We start from the raw sequence: 18,882 nt of genomic DNA, 5'->3' as shown, positions 1-18,882 counted from the left end.
GGGACAAGGGACAAGTGTGAACTGCTAGCCCCATTCCTGATGTGAATACCAGATTTGACCCCCTCCTCTTCTGGTCTTCAGTAGAGACCAGGTTAATCTGACCCCAAAGTTCCTGTTCTCCCAGCACTGCTCAGCTTGCTCAGTCCTTCTGCCTCCCAGGACCTCAGTTTCAACACCTTTAACACGGGGCAGGACATTCAACCTTAAAGGGGCCTTAGGGCTGTGAGGGAGCAGTGGTAAGGGAGGGGCCCTCTTATGATCTTGAACTCACAACCCAGTAAGCTGTGCTGGTGGGAAGGGGATATGGGGTTTGGATCCTAGGGTCATTCTCACAGTGCTGTAGTTCTTGGCTAGCCTATCCTGTTTAGATCTTCACTGGATACCATTTCCCATCGTGTTGGAAGCTTTCTTCCAAAGGCTCCTGGGAGTCCCAACAGCTACAAGTGGGCTGAATCCCCACTCCTCCCTCTGCAAGGGCTTAGCTACACCCAGGCCTCATCCCTCTGGGCCAACGATTCTCAAACTTTACCCTGCATCACAACACCTAGAGGGCTTGTTAAAAACAGGTGGTGGGTTCCACAGAGTTTCTGATTTAGTGAATCTAGGGGGACCCTGAGAATTCTCATAGCTAACAAGTTCCCAGGTGATACTGAGGCTACTGATCAGAACCACTGTGAAATGAAAGATTGACTCAGCAGGTCTGGATGATCCGAACCCTGCACATTTGCACATTTCAAAGAAAGGTTTGGCCTTGCCTGGCTCCTGGAAGATAACACTAAACCCTTGGAATATCCTGCCTGGTAAGTGTTTTTGCTTACCTTTGCTCCTTGGGCCACATGGTATCAGTTTAACTTCTGGAAGGGCTGGAGACTAAGTAAGGTCAGCCATGTGGGTGGTCAACCATGCTTACATGACCAGCCTCCAGTAAGAACACTGGACACCAAAGCTCTGCTGAGCTTTCTTGGTTGGCAGTACTTCATTTTGTTGTCATACATCATTGCTTGGAAGACTGGGCACAGTCTGCACGACTCCACTGGGAGAGGACAGCTGGAAGTTTGTATCTGGTCTCTCCTCGTCTCTGCTCTGTGCACCTTTTGCTGTTGCTGTTTTATGCTCTGTGTTCTTTCACTGTAATAAACTGTGAGGATAATAGCTTTGCTGAGTTCTATGCATCGTTCTAGCAAATCACTGAACCCAGTGACGGTCTTGGAAACCACTACTCCAGACTATGGGATTAACCTCTCTAGAATTCCTTTGCGTTGGGCTTTGGGGACCCTTCACCAAAGAAGTGCCTTATACCCTGACCGTTCACCAAAGAAGTGCCTTATAACATGAGGGTCATCCTCATGGAGTGTTTTGGCCCAAATACTTTAGGCCTCTCATCTACTCACGGAAGAGTCCAGAGGTCAGGAGGCTATGAATTGCCTGGAAGTCTGGGTGTTGCTTTGTGGGGTAACCCTGAACAATCCTCCTGGATCTCTGGGCCTTATCTCCTCATGTGTAAGTGGGGGTTTGGAAGAGTTCTGTTCTCCCTGGGTATGGCAGAGCCAATAGAGAATATGCAGGGATGTGGGCCGGGGTGGTTTATTTCACCTAGCTGCCTCACTTTCAGAGGTCAAGTCTGCCTTTTATAGCCCCACTCACCTGAGCCAGGGACTCTGTGGTGCCGGGGTCCCCCAGGCTTTAGTAGATCCAACCATGCAGTGCTGTCCCTCCTAGAACCACTTTCAGGGCCACGGCCCACATTCCAAAGTACTTGGGCCCTCCCTGCCCCATCCAGCCCTGGCCTGAGACCAAGGCCTTGAGCCAACACAGGGAGGAAGGCACCTTAGTGCCCGCTGGTTATGTGGCTTTATTCACAGACTCAGCACTTGCTGAGGATGAAGGAAAGAACATTTGGGGCCAGGCTGGGCCTGGAGATCCGGGTGGCTGGGAGGCCATGCACGGGTTGGATTGGGGAGCTCACAGGAGAGAACCTGCTGGCTGGGCCAGGCCTGTGTGGGGCAGGGCCGGAGGCAGGCAGCATGCGGGAGGCCTGGCTACATCTGCATGGAGCAGATCCTCCAGGTGGTGGCTGTGAGCCAGGAGGGAGGGACTGAGGCTTCTCTGGGGCAGGGGTATGGATGTGGGGCTGGAGAGCAGACACACTTGACTCCCGCTCCCAGGAAAATGATACTGTAAGACAGTCGGCACACCTGGCTCCCGGCCCTGTTGCTGCCTTGGGACTTGATGTGTGACTAGCCAAGCCGGACCCCTCCAGTGTCATTATCTTCTTGATGTTTGGACATTTGCCTTGGAGTTGACCCACCTAGGGACCCTCTGGGGACATATGTCGGGGGTCTGGACAATCCTGGAGAGTATGCCTAGGGCCCAGGTGGTCGGGCTCTGCCTATGAAGTGAGGGGATCCCCAGGTCGGGTTCCCCAGCTCCCTGTAGTCAGGCTTTTCTCCCAGTGGCCGGTTCAGTTCCTGACTGTGCCCCCCACGGCGCACCATCTCACACCACAATCCGGGCGGGCGGCCGCTGGGCCAAGGAATACTTAATGTTAAGCCTTCTTTCTCCTGGCCCGCCCTGCTGGCTCCTGACTTCCTGCCTAAAGGCAAACAAGGAGTCCAAAGCCCGGATCCTCCTCCCGGGCCTTCTTCCTGGTGAAGAGCCCATTCTCACTCAGCAGGGAACAGAAAAACCAGTTCCCCAGGTTTCCCTCCCTGCCTGGGAATAGCGAAGTCTGGAAAGTTGGCAGGGTCTCTCTGGGCTGCCCAGGAAGGTGACCCAGGGGCCTGGGAAGCCAGGTGAGGCCTGAGCAGGGCCCTGGGGCTGAGGATGCAGCCCCTGCCCACTTCCCACCGGCCTCTCCTGGGGACTGGGGTAGAGGGATGCAGGAGAGGGGACCATCAGCATTGGCGGGACGGGGTGCGGTGCACGGAGCCAGGGCGCTTGGGGATCTTGCGCCAGCGTCTCTTGTCCCAGCGGCAAAGCAGCAGCAGGCGAAAGGTGTCCCGGAAGGCTTTGTTGCAGAGCGCATAGCACATGGGGTTGATGGTGCTGTTGACGTAGCACAGCCAGTAGCCCAGCTCCCACAGGGTCTCGGGAACACAGTCCTTGCAGAAGGTGGACACCAGCACCATGATGTTGTACGGTGTCCAGGTGAGGATGAAGGCCAGGAGGATGGCACTCAGGGTCCGAGCCGCCTTCTTCTCCTTGACCAGTGAGAAGGTCTTCCGCTTGGCCAGCTGCTCCTTCCCACGGGGCTTCTGGCCCTTGCCAGCTCGATCACGCCCTTTCTTAGTCGGCCTCTTCACTGTATTTGGGGAGCTCCGGGGGGGCTGCTTGGTGGGAGCCTGTGCCTCAGGGTCCACCATTGGCATCTTGATCACCACTTCGGAGCCAGGCTCCTCTCCCTCAGAGGATGTGAGGGACTCCATGGAGCCTTCATCCTCTTCCTCGTCTTCCTTCCAGCTGTAGGCCTGCAGCAGCCTGGGGGCCCGGCAGCAGCGACAGCAACGGCCTGGAGGAGTCTCTGGTGAACCCTCAGCCCCTGGCTGAGACCTCTCTGAGCTGCTGCTGCTGCCACCCCCTTTGCCTGGCGTCTCGGAGCCCTGAAGGGCTGCCAGCTCCCGTGCTCGGTTCTCTGTCTCCCGGTAGATGCGCCAGTAGAGCGTGCACATGACTGTGACAGGGAGGTAGAAGGCAGCCATGGCTGTGCCAAAGGTGATGATGGGCTGGGAGAGGAACTGGATGTAGCACTGCCCAGCCAGCACTGTCCGCTCCCCTACCAGGTACTGCCAGAAGAGGATGGCTGGGGCCCAGAGGACAAAGGAAACCAGCCAGGCCAGGCCGATCATCAGGGCTGCCCGGCGGGGTGTGCGCTTGGCGCGGTAGCTCAGGGGCCGAGTCACGGAGAAGTAGCGGTCAAAACTGATGAGCAGCAGATTCATGACGGAAGCATTGCTGGCCACATAGTCCAGGGCCAGCCAGAGGTCGCAAGCCAGTGTGCCCAGAGCCCAGTGGCCCATGAGCAGGTACGTGGTATAGAGGTTCATGGAGAAGGTACCGATGATGAGGTCAGCACAGGCCAGGCTCAGCAGGAAGTAGTTATTGACTGTCTTGAGCTCCGTGTTGACCTTGAAGGAGATGAGTACCAGCAGGTTGCCTGTCACTGTGGCTAGCGACAGGAGGCCCGTGGTGATCCCAATGAAGGCCACTTGCCAGGGACCCTTTCCTGGTGCCAGGACGGTGATGTTGGGGCTGACAGCAGGTGGGGCTGAGGTGTTCATGGTGGCTAGGCGGGGCTGGGGTTGGAGAGCCCCTTCCTCCAGGCACGCTACAGGGCTTCCTCAGAGGAAAGTCATCACCTGAAAAGAGAGGACGTGGGCTTTGGTTGGGCCACTGGACTTCTCTGATAGCCCTTATTGGAAGATGCTGGGGATGTAATTCCTGCCCTTGCAGAGCTTCAGAGCAGATAGCATCGCCCTCCCTTACTGATGCCCACTCATGGTCATTTATCATGCACTTTCCCAGCCATAAGTGGATTTGCCAGCAGTGTGGAGTGGCTTTGGGATCCAGGGATTTGAATCTTCATTCCAGTTTTACCATTCAGACTCTGGGCCTCGATTTTCTCACTGGGAAATTACCGCAAATTCCTGTCTTACATAACTCGGGTGGCAGGAGTTGGGAAACTCACTTTGTGTACAGTTCTGCCAAATTCTCCAAGCATTTCACTCAACTTTATTAAAGCCCTCACTTACTGAGTAGTCACTGCATGCCAGACACAGTGCTAGCCACCTAAACGAATTATCTAATTTAACTGTTGTACGTCTCTAGGAGAAAGGGCTCTTATTACGCCCATCTCGCTGTGAGGCAACTGTGGCTCTGAGCAGCTGCAAGGCTTGGCCGTGGTGACAGAGATAGTATGATAGAACTCGCAAGAACAGAAATGTGTCCTAAAAGAGGAAAAAAAGCAAAGAACCCATTCTCACCCTCCCTGGGTATGTGGTACTCTAGTGGGATTCTTCTACTAATAAGGAGAGATGGGAAGAAAAGGGAGCTCCCGAGAAGATAAACAGAGATGGGAACAGAGGGGCCTTAGGGGTGTGTGCCTGTGTATATTTTTTTCTGCACGTTTTTCTGTGCATGTGGGTTTACATATGTATGTAGTGGGTGGTTTTGGGGGCTGAATTGAATTCTCTATGAGGGCAGCAGGGAAAATTGTGCTGGACTCAGACACTCACTTGGCAGTAAGAAGGTCTGGGGCAGGCCGGCATGGTGGCTCACGCCTGTAATCCCAGCACTTTGGGAGGCCAAGGCAGCCAGATCATGAGGTCAGGAGATCGAGATCATCCTGGCTCACATGGTGAAACCCCGTCTCTACTAAAAATGCAAAAAAATTAGCCGGGCACGGTGGCGGGTGTCTGTAGTCCCAGCTACTCGGGAGGCTGAGGCAGGAGAATTGCTTGAACCCAGGAGGCGGAGGTTGCAGTGAGTCGAGATTGCGCCACTGCACTCCAGCCTGGGCAACAGAACGAGACTCCATCTCAGAAAAAAAAAACAACAACAAAAAACCACCACCACCAACAATAAAAGAAGGTCTGGGGCAGAAGCAGGAAGCAGGAATGAGGGCCTCAGCTCCTAGCTCAGGGGGGTCTGGTCCCATATGGGGTGTGGGAGGCTTCCCTCCCTCTCCTGGCTCTGTTCCTGGGCCCCAGCTAAGTGGGGGGAAGCAAGGGGAATGGGAAGATCCCCCAGACTTTTCTTGGATCTGGAATCTGGTCCAGGTACTAAGGCTGGGTAAAGAGAAAGGCCACGGCCCTTAACAACCTGCTGGCTGGGCAGGAGGCCCCCACAGCCACAGTGAAGCCAGATGGAAGGGTGAGGGTCCAGGCAGCTCAGCCAGGGGCTTTGCGGCCATGTGATTTGGTGGGTCCCTTCCTGTTCTGCCTCAGGTGTCCATCTGTCCATTGAAGAGATTGATGGTCCCCTGACCCTCAGCTGTGACTTTCAGGGGCTATACTGTTGGGAAAATTCCAAGGGAGAGATGTTGGGCAAGGGTCCACTGAGCCTCAGTGTTCCTTAGGCACCTGGCTTGTGACAGGCTGCTGTGATAGGTGACCTGGGTGGTTTGTGGCTGAGGGCATCTCCATGGCTTGCCGTGAACCCTCAGTGTGCACAAGTCACTTTCAGCGTGGCAAGTTCAGTGGGGGACAGAATGAGCAAGGACTGTGGCTGGCAGTGTGTGCTTGTGTGTCTGGGACAGTTTGCACATGAGGGGGCATGTGCAACCTGGACTCCGGAGCCAGACTGTCTGGATTTGAATCCAGTCTATCTTGTTCACTGGATGTGTGATTATTGCTAGTGATATAACTTCCATATGCCTAGGTTTCCTCAGTTGAAAAATGGGATTAATACCCATTAGCAAGACCATTGCCTCTTTTCAGGTGATAAGGATTAAATGAATCAATGCATGTAAAGTGCTTAGAATGGCCCTGGCACATGGCACACAGTAGGTCTCCTTTAATTCTCAGGATATGTAGTGATGAGGGTGCTAGGCTGCCTAGAAAGATCTACTTCTTCTTCTTTTTTTTTTTTTTTTGAGACAGAGTCTTGCTCTGTCGCCCAGGCTGGGGTGCAGTGACCGGATCTCAGCTCACTGCAAGCTCCGCCTCCCGGGTTTAGACCATTCTCCTGCCTCAGCCTCCCGAGTAGCTGGGACTACAGGCGCCCGCCACCTCGCCCGGCTAGTTTTTTGTATTTTTTAGTAGAGACGGGGTTTCACCGTGTTAGCCAGGATGGTCTCGATCTCCTGACCTCATGATCCGCCCGTCTCGGCCTCCCAAAGTGCTGGGATTACAGGCTTGAGCCACTGCGCCCGGCCAAGATCTACTTCTTGACCGGGCGTGGTGGCTGACGCCTGTAATCCCGGCACTTTGGGAGGCTGAGGCGGGTGGATCACCTGAGGTCGGGAGTTCGATACCAGCCTGGCCAACATAGTGAAACTCTGTCCCTACTAAAAATACAAAATTAGCCAGGCATGGTGGTACATGGCTGTAATCCCAGCTACTCTGGAAACTCAGGCAGGAGAATCGCTTGAACCTAGGACGCGGAGGTTGCAGTGAGCCAAGATTGTGCCGTTGCACTCCAGCCTGGGCAACAAGAGTGAAACTCCGTCTCAAAAAAAAAAAAAAAAAAGAAATGTCTGATACGATGACAACAGCAACTAGTAATAATAATGCTCATTGTTGTTATTGAGTGCCCCTTGAGTGCCAGTTGCTGCTAAACGGTTTATATGCATAATCTCATTTAATCTTTTTTTTTTCTCTCTCTCTCTCTGTTTTTTTTTTTTTCTTTTTTTTGAGATGGAGTCTCGCTCTGTCACCCAGGCTGGAGTGCAGTGGCACAATCTTGGCTCACTGCAAGCTCCACCTCCCAGGTTCACGCCATTCTCCTGCCTCAGCCTCCCGAGTAGCTGGGACTACAGATGCCCGCCACCGCGCCCGGCTAATGTTTTGTATATTTAGTAGAGACAGGGTTTCACCGTGTTAGCCAGGATGGTCTCGATCTCCTGACCTTGTGATCTGCCCGCCTTGGCCTCCTAAAGTGCTGGGATTACAGGCGTGAGCCACTGCACCCAGCCAATCTCATTTAATCTTAACAGGAGCCTATGATCAAGGGATTGCTGTTGTCTCCATTTTTTTTTTTTTTTTTTTGAGATGGAGTCTCACTCTGTCACACAGGCTGGAGTGCAGTGGTGCGATCTCGGCTCACTTCAGCTATTGTCTCCATTTTATAGATAAGGAAGCTGAGGCTGAGAAAAGCAAGAGAATTTGTACGAGATCATGCAAGAAGGTAGGAACTAGGATTTGAGCCCAAGCAGTTTGTTCCAATGAAACTTCATTTACAAGAACTGAAGGCCAGCCTGGGGATCATAGTTTGCTAATTTGAATTCTAAAAATATTACATTAAAATATGATTTGTCTTGATTACTGAGTTTTGCCGTACCCTTTCCCTTAAACAAAGTCAGCCATTGGGCTGGAGGCTGGGATTAGGCTGGTGCTCTCCCCAGTGAGGCCACTGGTAAACACTACCCTTGAGAATTTGAGAATTTGTGCAATTCTCGTCACTGTCATCTTCTGAGCTCAGTGCTCCTTAATGCCCATTGCTCACAGGGAGCAGCTGAGGCCCAGAGAAGAGGGAGTAGAAGGCATTGTCTAGTCCAAGGTCTCCTGGCTCCTAGATTGGGTACTGCCCCCCATGCCATACCCTCCTGGTAGTTTGGATCAGCTGTGTAGCTCTGGGCCCTGGACAAAGACCTGCAAAGGCTGAGTTAGACAAGAGGAAGTCGCCAGCCTGAGAGGCTGCACCCTGCCCTGCTGCAGGCGCCTCTCATCTGCCTGGGCATGGTGCAGCCTTTAAAGCTTGACTCCTTAGGCCTGGCGTGGTGGCTCATGCCTGTAATCCTAGCACTTTGGGAGGTTGAGGCAGACGGATCACGTGAGCTCAGGAGTTCGAGAGTAGCCTCAGCAACTTGGTGAAACCCTGTCTCTACTAAAAATATAAAAATCAGCCGGGCACGATGGCAGGTACCTGTGGTCCCAGCTACTTGGGAGGCTGAGGCAGGAGGATCACTTGAGCCCAGGAGGCAGAGGTTGCAGTGAGCCGCGATCATGCCACTGCACTCCAGCCTGGGTGTCAGAGTGAGACTCTGTCTCAAAAAAAAAAAAAGCCTGACTCCTTATACCTCAGCAGGCTAGGACTAGGACTAGGGTAAGGTGAAAATCAGGCATTTGCCTCCAATGCAGAATGTAAGGGGTGCCCCAAAACTTAGTAATCAAGAAAATATTTTAATGTAATGTTTACAAAAATGGAAGTTTAATGCAAAAAAAATCCAAGATGAACAACATGTTAAATAAAGACAGGGTCTACCCTGTACTTGCATAACCCTTTCTCACTCACCTCACCCTAATCCTGACCTTGGTTCCAATAAAACTTTATTTACAAAAACAGCCAGCCAGCCTGTGGGCTGGAATTTGTTATTTGATTTAAAAAAATATTATTATGATATTATTTCTCTTGATTAGTGAGTATTTTTATGTCTCCTTCTTACATTTTGCTCCGAGGCGAGTGCCTTGCTTGATTCACCCTAGTGCTGGCCTTGTAGTTCCCAGTCTTGGGTTTGAAGCTCGGTGCTGAGCCTTCCTTGCTGTGTGACCATCAGCAACCAGTCAATCTTTCATTCCTCTGCTGCCCTCATCCCCAGCTGTGAGGATGATACCGTTCAGAGTGCCTGGCACTGAAACAGACACTCAGTTAAAAAGTTAAAGCCTTATTGTTATTCTTTTTTTTTTTTTTTTTTGAGATGAACTCTTACTCCATCACCCAGGCTGGAGTGCAGTGATATGATTTCAGCTCACTGCAACCTCTGCCTTCTGGATTCAAGCAGTTCTCCTGTCTCAGCCTCCCGAGTAGCTGGGATCATAGGCTCCTGCCACCACACTCAGCTAATTTTTGTATTTTTAGGAGAGGCAGGATTTCACCATGTTGTCCAGGTTGGTCTCAAACTCCTGATGTCAAGTGATCCGCCCGCCTCAGCCTCCCAAAGTGCTGGGATTATAGGCATGAGCCACTGTGCCCAGGCCTGTTGTTATCCTCCACTCCTTCTCCTGATCTAATGCCCAGCTTCTTCCCACCATGCCCCTTCCCCTCCAGACCCCAGGCACGCCTCTGCTCTGGTTCCCAGTTTGCTCATTTGTAATGGAGGAGTTGGACAAGCCTGGTGTCTGGGGAGATTTTACAGAGTACAGAAACCAACATCTCAAGGTGCCGAACAGAAAGAACCCAGGTCCCTGAGGCAAGGCTGAAGGCTCACTTACGTTATCTCACTTGGGGCTGGAAATGACATCAGTGGGAACACGGTGCTCATCGCAAGGCTAGCTATAACTTTGGTGAATTAAAAAATGCTTTCAGAATAGGGGGCGTGTGAGAAGTAACTCAAGGAGTCCCTGGAGGTGAGGACCTCTCTTAGAGGGGTCCTTGGAGGTGAAGAAGCCGGCAGTCCCTTGCCTTGATGTCTGGAAATCCCTTCCAAATCTTCCATTTTAATAGTCATATTGCTAACCACCATAATTAATGCCTCCTGGATGGTAGGTACTTAATATATATTCTTTCCCTTAACCACAGGACACCTCAGTGACATCCCATGGGGTGCTCTATCTTTATATTATGGATAAGGGCATTGAGTCTCAGGGTGCAAAGTTGATTTCTGCTGGTCCCACAGAAGTGGTGGAGGTGGGATTCTGACCCACACCTGTGGGCTCCAACCCTGTGTCCTTTCCGCCTCGGCAAAACCCCTCTGCCCCACCTATGCCGGATGAGGGCTAAGGCCTCTCTCCTGGGACAGGTGGCAGGAAGAGAAGTCACCAGAGGTTTCAGAGAATTGGAACCTGATTCTTGCCACCATCTAGATCTTCTGCCCCCTATGATGCAGCCCAAGAACAGACCCATCAATGAATGACTGCCTTTCCTCTGTATCAGAAGCAGAGGTCCTCACCCCCAGCCCTCTCTTGGACAGAGAAAGAGCTCAGGAGAAGGTTCCTGGAGATGTGCTCTAGTCCCTTCTGTGTGACCTTGTCCAAGTCTCCTTAACTGTCGATGTGGGGCGGTCTTCTACCTGTCCAAGGCTCCTGTGGGATCAGTGAGACGGTGACTGTGAAAGAATCTGGTTTCCCATGATTGTGGCAGATTCCCCTGGGGAGACCAGCCCTAGGCTGAGGGTTAGGGTGCGGGGTTCAGTGGTAGCTCTAGAATCTCTAAAAAGGAGGGACTCAGGTCAGCCAGCTGGTTGAAAAGGGGGCTTGAAGCTGCATTTGCAGGTCATGTCCTGTGAAGGCATCCATGGGGGCTGGGGCTCACGTATGCAGTGAGTTTGTCAATGGGGATTGTAGTGGGCAGCAGGAAGACCCCTGAGGCAGTCCTTGGCACTGCCTCTGCCTAGCTGCAAGCTCTTGTCTTGCTATGTGACCTTGGGTAAAAGACCGTCCTGAGCTGGTGGCCCTTCGGTGGGATGGGGTGAACTCCTAGGATGAGTGTTTGTGTGTGAGGGTATATGCATTGGTGAGCAGGCTGGGAATGGTGGAGGTGGGCCCATAGCTTTGTGTGATGGGTAGGGACTCATCCTCAGAGGGTGTTTCGCCTGGAGTTCAGGAAGATAGTGAGAAAGCAGGGATGGGGCTTCTCTCCAGGACTGTAATCTCCTGATGAAAGCTGTTAGAAGCCTTTAATAATATTAATATTGCATAAATAGCAGCAAAGAAAAATTACTAATATTATAGTAACTGGTATTTACTGGCTGCATACTATATGCCAGACATGGCTTTAAGCATTATATACATAACCATTATAAACTCGATCTACTCTACCTGTTACAACTCCTCGTGAAGTAGGTCCTGTTATCCCAGTTTGCAAAAGGCCTAACCTGAGGCATTATGACCTGAAGGACCTTACAGGTCATCAGCGATGCAACCAGGATTTGGATCCAGGCCGTCTGCCTCCGAGACCAACCTCTCCAAACCTACTCCTGCTCTTGAGAGGTTGCGGGTGTTCGCCAGCCTCCTTGCCGCCTCAGCTAGCTTACTCAAGCCCTGCTTTGAATCAGTTAACGATGAGCAATTGGTCCTCCTTTCAGAATCTGGCCTCCTTGTGTGCGCGGCAGTGTCTGTCGTATAGCCGTGTGATGTGTGATGACAGCGCTGTGGGAAGAGGGTGGGTCTGCTGAAGCCCTTTAAAGGGCAGGGTAGGGGATGTGTCTGTCTCATTCAGTGCTTTATCCCAGGGCTTGGCACATAGTAGTTGCTCAGTAAATACCTGTGGAATAAATGTACGCATGTGTACTCAACTTCAGACCCTGGAGCCTGAAGGTGAGCCTGTGGGGGTCAGGACCAGGTCCAGAGCATGGTCCAGAGGTCCCTCTTCTCCCTCGAGCTCCCACATCTCATCTGCTAGGTCCTTGCACCCCTGAGTGAGGCCCTGCCTGGCTGGAGAGCATAGGAGAAAAATAGCCAAGAGCATCCTTGTCTGTAAAATGGACCAAGGAAACTCTGCCTCACCCGGCTGCAGGGAAGCTAAGTGAGGTGACAGGACAGACATGGACGTGCCAAGGCATTTGTCACTGGGGAAAGGAAAATGTTAGCCTGGGCTCAAAGGGTTAAGCGATGAGGTCAGAGCCTTTATTACAGCAGGCCAGACTGTTGACTGCCAGCGCCCAGGACCAATCCCTAGGGGCTGGCTTGTGAGAGGAACTGGGAGGGGAGAGAACCACTGGGGGAGGCAGGGAAAGAGAAATGGGGAGAGGGATTCCTGAACACCAGGCTTTTCTGAACTTACCACTAGCCAAGGAGTACGGAAGGGGAGGGAGAGAATGAGGGATGCTGGGGAAGAGATTTAGGAGGGAGGAGCGGAGCCATCTTGTGATTTTGGGCCTGGAAGCTGGTAGAGTCCTGGTTAGGGAGAGGGGATAATATTGGGGAGTGGAAGGTATGTGGAGGGGGCTGTGGGGTTGGGCACCTGAGGCCTCACATATGCAATGAGGAGGGCGCTCCTTCTGGCTAGGTCTACTCACTGGTCCCTTCTGCTAGGGCCTGACCCCAGAAGCCAGCCCAGATGGGGCGGCTCTCCCCTCAGGGTTAACTTTTCTTTGACGGCAGCTCTTGACCCATTAAGGTGCACAAAACTTCCACCCCTGATGCCTGGCTTTGGGAATGAGGGAGTAAACAGATAGAATTGATCACATTTTCAAGGCTCAACAGTTGCCATTGGGAGGGCCAACCAGCCTTGTGGAGGGCAGCAGTCATCAGTTAAATGCTACATAAAACCCACCACTTAGCTGGAAGAGGAGCATGAGCCCTAGAATCACTGCCAAATTTGCTCACCCATGATGGATCTTAAGCAGTTGCCTGACTTTGGCCAGACCATGCCAGAGCGTGGGCATGAGCAGCTGGACCCTAGACCTCACTCTGCCAGTGTGGCATCAGAGATGCTGGGTCCCTCATCCTCCTCTCCGCAAGCCCCCTGCTCCTGGCTCCTTGCACTCCCCTCCTCATTTCCTTTCTTCTCTCTCCCTCCCTCCTCCATCCTTGTAGGCATCACCATGGCACCACAGCAGAGCAGAAACCCAGTGCAATTCACCCACCTCTCCCCGCCTGCTGGGAGCCCAAGCTTCTGCGTCTCAGAGCTTACTGCGCCCCCTGCTCTCCCACCCCATCTTCCTGCTCATGGAGGCGGCAGCGCAGCGATGTGCTGGGGATGCGGAGCCCAAGCCCCAAGTGGATCCCTACATATCTCTTCTCCGACCACGAGCATGTCCCTTTTCCTTTCTCAGCCTCAGTATCTCCATACAATGAAAGCCTCCTTTCTAGGTCTGATATGACCTCTAACCTCTGGTTAGCCCCTTCTTGACACTTTGGACTCCCCATTACACTTCAGAATCCAGTTCTCAGAACTCCAGCCGCCAGCTGTCAGCTGCGAGCCAAGACTCACATCTTCTGCAGCCCATTTCACTACCTCCTTCCTTTTCATATCTCAGCAGTGTTAGTGACTTCAGCTTGCCAGGTGGCTGAGGTCAGAGGGCAGAGAACTCTCATCTGACAGCCCAGTGAACAGCTGATCACCCCAAGAAAGGAGACGTCTGGCCACCGGAGACTGCCCGACTCCTTCTAGCCAGTTGGGCAGAGGTCCTGGGTCAGTCTGGGTGGAGCTGCAGGTGTGTTTTGTGCAAAGAGGTGAACCCGTCTCCACTGGCTCTGTAACCTCTAAGCTGCACATGTCTGGATGATCTAGTGAGAGCTGACGACCCCCTCTCCAGCTGGCCTGCCCAGGAGCTGACAGCTGTACAAGAATCAGAGTTCATGGCCCCTAGCCCATCCCTACATTGTGCAGTCTGCGGGCACTGGGGTGACTACCTGGCATGGGTGCCCATTGGTATCCATGCATTGACTGGATATAGGACTGAGATCCACCCTGCGGGAACCCAAGATATTAGAAATATAAGAAGGGTCCTCTGGGCCCCTGCGCACGTCAGGGCCACGTTCCCTGGCCAGTGTGACCATTCGTGTGCCCGTTTGTCCCCAAAGAGCCCTGGGGCTCTTTGCCTGGTCTGCTGGCTTCCGGCCCGACACCCACCTTGGCTTCCAGCTTCTCTGTCTGGCCAGCAGACTGATTCAGTCCATCTCGGGGGAGCTGAGGTGGACGGGGGTGGTGGGTTTCAGGGTGTCCTGAGGGAGGAGAGGAGGAGGTTCTAGGACTGGCACCCCCATCAAGATGGGGGTCAACCTCCCACAGGATGCTGGTGGCAAGGGCTGCTTCCTGGCCCCTTGCCCTTCCCACTCTGCCCCTAGGGTGCTGGGGGCTCTGCCTCTACCAGGCAGCCTAATCCATTCTGGGCCTCAGGTCCAGTTTCCTGAGGGGGGTCTCCATCTCCTCTGCCAGCTGAAGCCCAGAAAAACATCAGATATATCCACTCAAAGCCAGGAGGCCGAGTGTTTGGAGCAGCCAGTGTTCAATGCTACAGAGCCCCCTTGCCCTCTAGACCCCTGCCTGGCCTCCTCCTATCTCTGGGAGTCCATCCCTATTTCCATCTCATTCTGGTCCCTGCCCTCCCCCGCTCCCCAGTACCCTCCTACCCTCTACCTCAGAGCAGCCCCTCCCAAGCCCTCCCAAGCGTACTCACCATGGGGCTGAAGAGGGGTCTGTAGGGTCCTCAGCCCCACTGCCTCCCTGGGGGCTGGCGGCGTCTCCAGGGACCCAAACACCTGGCTCCCGGGGGGAGCTGCGCCCTGTGCTGGCAGCGGGAGAGGCACAGCCAGTGATTGGCATGTCCCACCCCCTGGCACGCCAGCCTTAGGGGGGAGGGAGAAAGAGAAAGAGAGGGAGGGAGGAAAGGGAGAAAACGAAGGGAGGGGAGCTGGAGGGAAGCCTCAGGCAGCGTCTGGGGTTGGACTAGGTTCTGGAGTGTGCCCCCCTCCTTCACCAGGGCACCCAATTTGAGACCCAAGAGGGAGGAGGAAGGACATGAGGAAGGCGAGCCCAGGAAGGCTAAAAGTCCAGGACGGGAGAGAAGGCGGATACAGGGAGACAAACACCCACACCCACTGCACAGACCCAGCGGCACACACACCCTCACAAAGGCACACTGTTTCCTTGGACTCCTTCCCCCACCCAACCTTAGAGCCCCCAACCCATGTGCACCATGCCCTAACACACTTGCCCCGGTATTCACATGCCTGCTTCCCTCACACACACGCCCTCCCCCCTGCACATGCCCACGCGCCCACCCACCCAACTACACACCCTGCTCTTCCTCCCTGCTGCGAGAGAGCTAGATTCCTTCTGTTTGGAAATGACACATTGGGCCTCACGTGAGAGGCTCCAACTTGGAACAGACCCAGAGGGCTGGCGCACCCGCCCGGGGGGCTGAGCGAACGTGCCCGCGTGCTGGGCTGTGTGCACTAGCATTGGGCTATGCATAGCCCGTTGTGAGGTTATATGGGTGTCTGCTTTTCGGGGATGAGTAGAGGGCTAGGTGCCTGCCCCATGTGTGGCTGAGTGCCCTGCATGTATGTGTCCCTGTGTCCTCATGTCATCATGTAGCCTGTGTAAATGCAGGTGTGACCCTGTCAGTCTGGAGGCAGGATGCATGTGCACACGTGTGTCTGTATCTGATGTGTGGCTGAGTGTTGCCCAACTGTGGAACTTGCTAATTCTGACAAGTGAGGCAGCCTCTACCTGCCTGCTCCACCCCAAGCTTCCCCTTGGAAGACAGACAGGCAGACAGACAGCTCTCCTCCCAGCTTGTCAAACTCTGTCTCCCCTGACTCCCACTCAGGGCTCACAGGTGTGTACCTGGGAGGAGATGAGTCCTCCTCCCCATCTCCCTCAGCCCTACTGGGTGAGGCCAGCATCCCTCCCTGCCAGGCTGGTTTGGACTTCTGTGTTGAGCTTCCTCAGAGATAGAACCCCTGGGGGCCATTTGCCATAGAGATGTGGGTCCTGCACCGCCTCCGTTTGGCCCTAGAGACTTCCCAGGGAGCTTACTGGGGAGGAGAGTTGGAGACTGCAGGGACTGCCTGCTGGGGCTGCTGTGTTCTTTGCCCCACTGGGCTGTGTCAAAGTCCTGGCTTGAGAGGCAGGAAGGAATGGGAGCATCAGTTATCCCCATTTTGTAGGTGAGAAATCTGAAAAGCAGAGGTATGATTAGCATGTGGTGGGCAGGTGTTTGGACTCGGGTCCCTTGGCTCTAAGCGCAGGGCTCTGGAGTCTGGGGCAGGGGTTTCCCCTACTCATTCCCACACGGAGCGCCCCCCTCCCCCCAACAACCCCGCCAATGCTGGTGCCTGAGGGTAACCTGGGGCTTTCTCACCCAGGAGCCCAGTTGGCCAATGGAGCCAAGTGGAGCTGAAACTGGAGTTCCTGGGATTTGGTCAGCAGCTACTGGTGGGCACACGTGACAGGTACATGTGGGGGCATCTGTGCTTCTCAAAGCCAGCTGGGGTTCCAGCAGGCACCCAGTCCTCCTCCCTGCTGAAGTCAAGCAGACGCTGCAGCTTGGACAGAAAATCTAAGTGAGCATCCCCCTTCATCCCAGGGTCACCCAGCTGGTCAGGGTTGGGTCAGAACTTGACCAGTCCCTACCCTTGGGCGCGGACTCGGGATGCCCCCTGCTGGGCTGCCCTGGATTTGCGGCTGCGGCTTGGGCTGCGCGGTGGGGCTGCGTGTACTTGTGCGCGTACACGTGGCTGAGTGTGGGGGTGTTAGGCCTCCACACTCAACATCCATTTCCGAATCTGAATCAGGCACCCTCTTTGCCACCTCCCCCCAATCTCCTTGGTCTCCCTTTTCTCTTCTCCCACCGCCTCTGCACACGTCCCTTTAGAAATAAAAACACTTATTTTGTGGGCGGGCGGGGAGGGTGTCCAGCTTTCCCCTGCCTCCTCCTGAGTGCCCCCCTCTGTCCCACGCGGCTTCCTTCTGAAGTCTGTGCAGTCGCGGATGCAAGGGGATGACGCCCCCCCCACCACCCCCACCACTGTTATCACTCTTCTGACTTCCCCGCGCAGACTTGGCTAGGTCACCCTTATCAGATGGGGAAACTGAGGCAGGAGGAGAGAAGAGAGGTAGGACCCGGAGAAGCGCTCCCGCCCGGCTCGCTCACCACCCCCGCACTCGCGCCCGATTTAGCCGCAGGGAGGCTGGGAACATTGTCTTTATTTTAAGCCGCCGAGTGCGGCACGAACGCTGCTGCTAGCGACAAAGGGCTTCTTGAAGCGGCTGCAGGCGGTGCACGTGGGGCTTTGGCCCCGCCCCCGCGCGACCCCCTCCAGTTCTCCCCCATCTCTGGCTGGGTGGGGTGGGGGCTGACTCTCGGGTCTCGGCTCCTGCTGGTTGTTATTTTTGGTCGCCTGGTAGAGAATTCACTCCTCTGTGCCACGGAGGGAACGTGGAGTCGCCCTTGCGCGGCTCGGCCCCAGTCTCGGCCCCCTTACTGCGCAGGAGGAGAGTGCCCTGGGTGCGGATTCAGCTTGGCCTTTTTCTAGTTGAAGCGGCCTGAGCAAGCTAGGCCCCTCTCTAGGTCTCAGTTTCTTTTTTTTTTTTCTCAGTTTCTTCATCAATAACAAGAAGGGTAGAAATACCTCCCCGACCAGGTTGTTTGACGGGTTAGTTGAGCTTCTGCAGGTAAAACGTGGCACGTGCGTCTGCAGAGAGTGAAAGCCATCATTGTGGTTTTTTTTTTTTTTTTCTGATACACGGTTTCGGTCTCTTGCCCAAGCTGGAGTGCAGTGGTGCAATCAGAGCTCACTGTAATTGCTTCCCGGGCTCAAGCGATCCTCCCACCGCAGCCCTATCCCCTCACCCACTCCGAGTAGCTGGGACTACAGGCGCGCGCCACCCCACCGGCATTATTATTTTTTAAATTTTTTATTGACGGGGTTTCACCATGTTGGCCAGGCTGGTCTTGAACTCCTGAGCTTAAGTGATCCTCCCGCCTCCGCCCCGCTCGGCCTCCCAAAGTGCTCGGATTACTGAGCCACCGCGCCCGGCTGTTCTTATTTATAATACTTATTGAGCATTTACTATGTGTCAGGAACTGCTAAGTGCTCTGCATTTTTTTATGAGACAGGGTCTCTGTCACCCAGACTGGGGTACAGTGGCGTGATCTAGGCTTTCCAGCAACCTCCGCCTCCCAGGCTCAAGCGATTCTCCCGAGTAGCTGGGATTACAGGCGAGCGCCACTACCGCCCAGCTAATTTTTGTATTCTTAGTAGAGACAGGGTTTCGCTATATTGGCCAGGCTGATCTCGAACTCCTGACCTCAAATGATCCACCCACCTTGGCCTCCCAAAGTGCTGGGTTTACAGGCGTGAGCCACCGCATCCGGCCGGCCTCTATCTTTTTTTTTTTTTTTTTTTTTTTTGAGATGGCGTCTCGCTCTGTCGCCCAGCCTGGGGTGCAGTGGCGCGATCTCGGCTCACTGCAAGCTCCGCCTTCTGGGTTCAAGCGATTCTCCCGCCTCAGCCTTCCGAGTAGCTGGGACCACAGGCGCATGCCACCACTCCCGGCTAATTTTCTGTATTTTTAGTAGAGACGGGGTTTCACCTTGTTAGCCAGGATACTCTTGATATGCTGACCTCGTGATCCACCCGCCTCGGCCTCCTAAAGTGCTGGGATTACAGGCGTGAGCCACAGCGCCCGGCCTATATTCTTTAACTTACTTTCACAACTCTATGAGGGAGGTTCCATTATTCCCATTTTACAGATGAGTAGATTTGCAAGCGGCTTGGGTCCCTGTGGTTTCATGGAGGTTGCGGTCAGTGCGCCTGGAGCCATCCTGGGGCTTAG

The 18,882-nt window shown here is 54.1% G+C and overlaps 1 protein-coding gene across 1 annotated transcript; it reads right to left on the bottom strand.

Annotated features, from left to right (window-relative positions):
• Nucleotides 1–1,832: 1,832 nt before the first annotated feature.
• Nucleotides 1,833–14,826, bottom strand: CHRM1 (cholinergic receptor muscarinic 1). Its single transcript, XM_005577525.5, has 2 exons — nt 14,717–14,826; nt 1,833–4,355 (listed from the first exon to the last, which is right to left on the bottom strand). Exon 2 carries the CDS (start codon nt 4,275–4,277, stop codon nt 2,895–2,897), a length of 1,383 nt encoding a protein of 460 aa, XP_005577582.1. The 5' UTR covers nt 4,278–4,355; nt 14,717–14,826; the 3' UTR covers nt 1,833–2,894.
• Between the last annotated feature and the right edge of the window lie 4,056 nt (nt 14,827–18,882).

The sequence above is a fragment of the Macaca fascicularis genome, chromosome 14, assembly GCF_037993035.2.
Source record: "Macaca fascicularis isolate 582-1 chromosome 14, T2T-MFA8v1.1".
NCBI lineage: Eukaryota > Metazoa > Chordata > Mammalia > Primates > Cercopithecidae > Macaca > Macaca fascicularis.
The sequence above is the reverse complement of the archived record's forward strand: the minus strand, read 5'-3'. Positions and strand labels throughout refer to the sequence as shown.

Coding starts and splice junctions, on each gene's coding strand:
- CHRM1 (XM_005577525.5), bottom strand. CDS start 4,277: ATGAACACCTCAGCCCCACCTGCTGTCAGCCCCAACATCACCGTCCTG.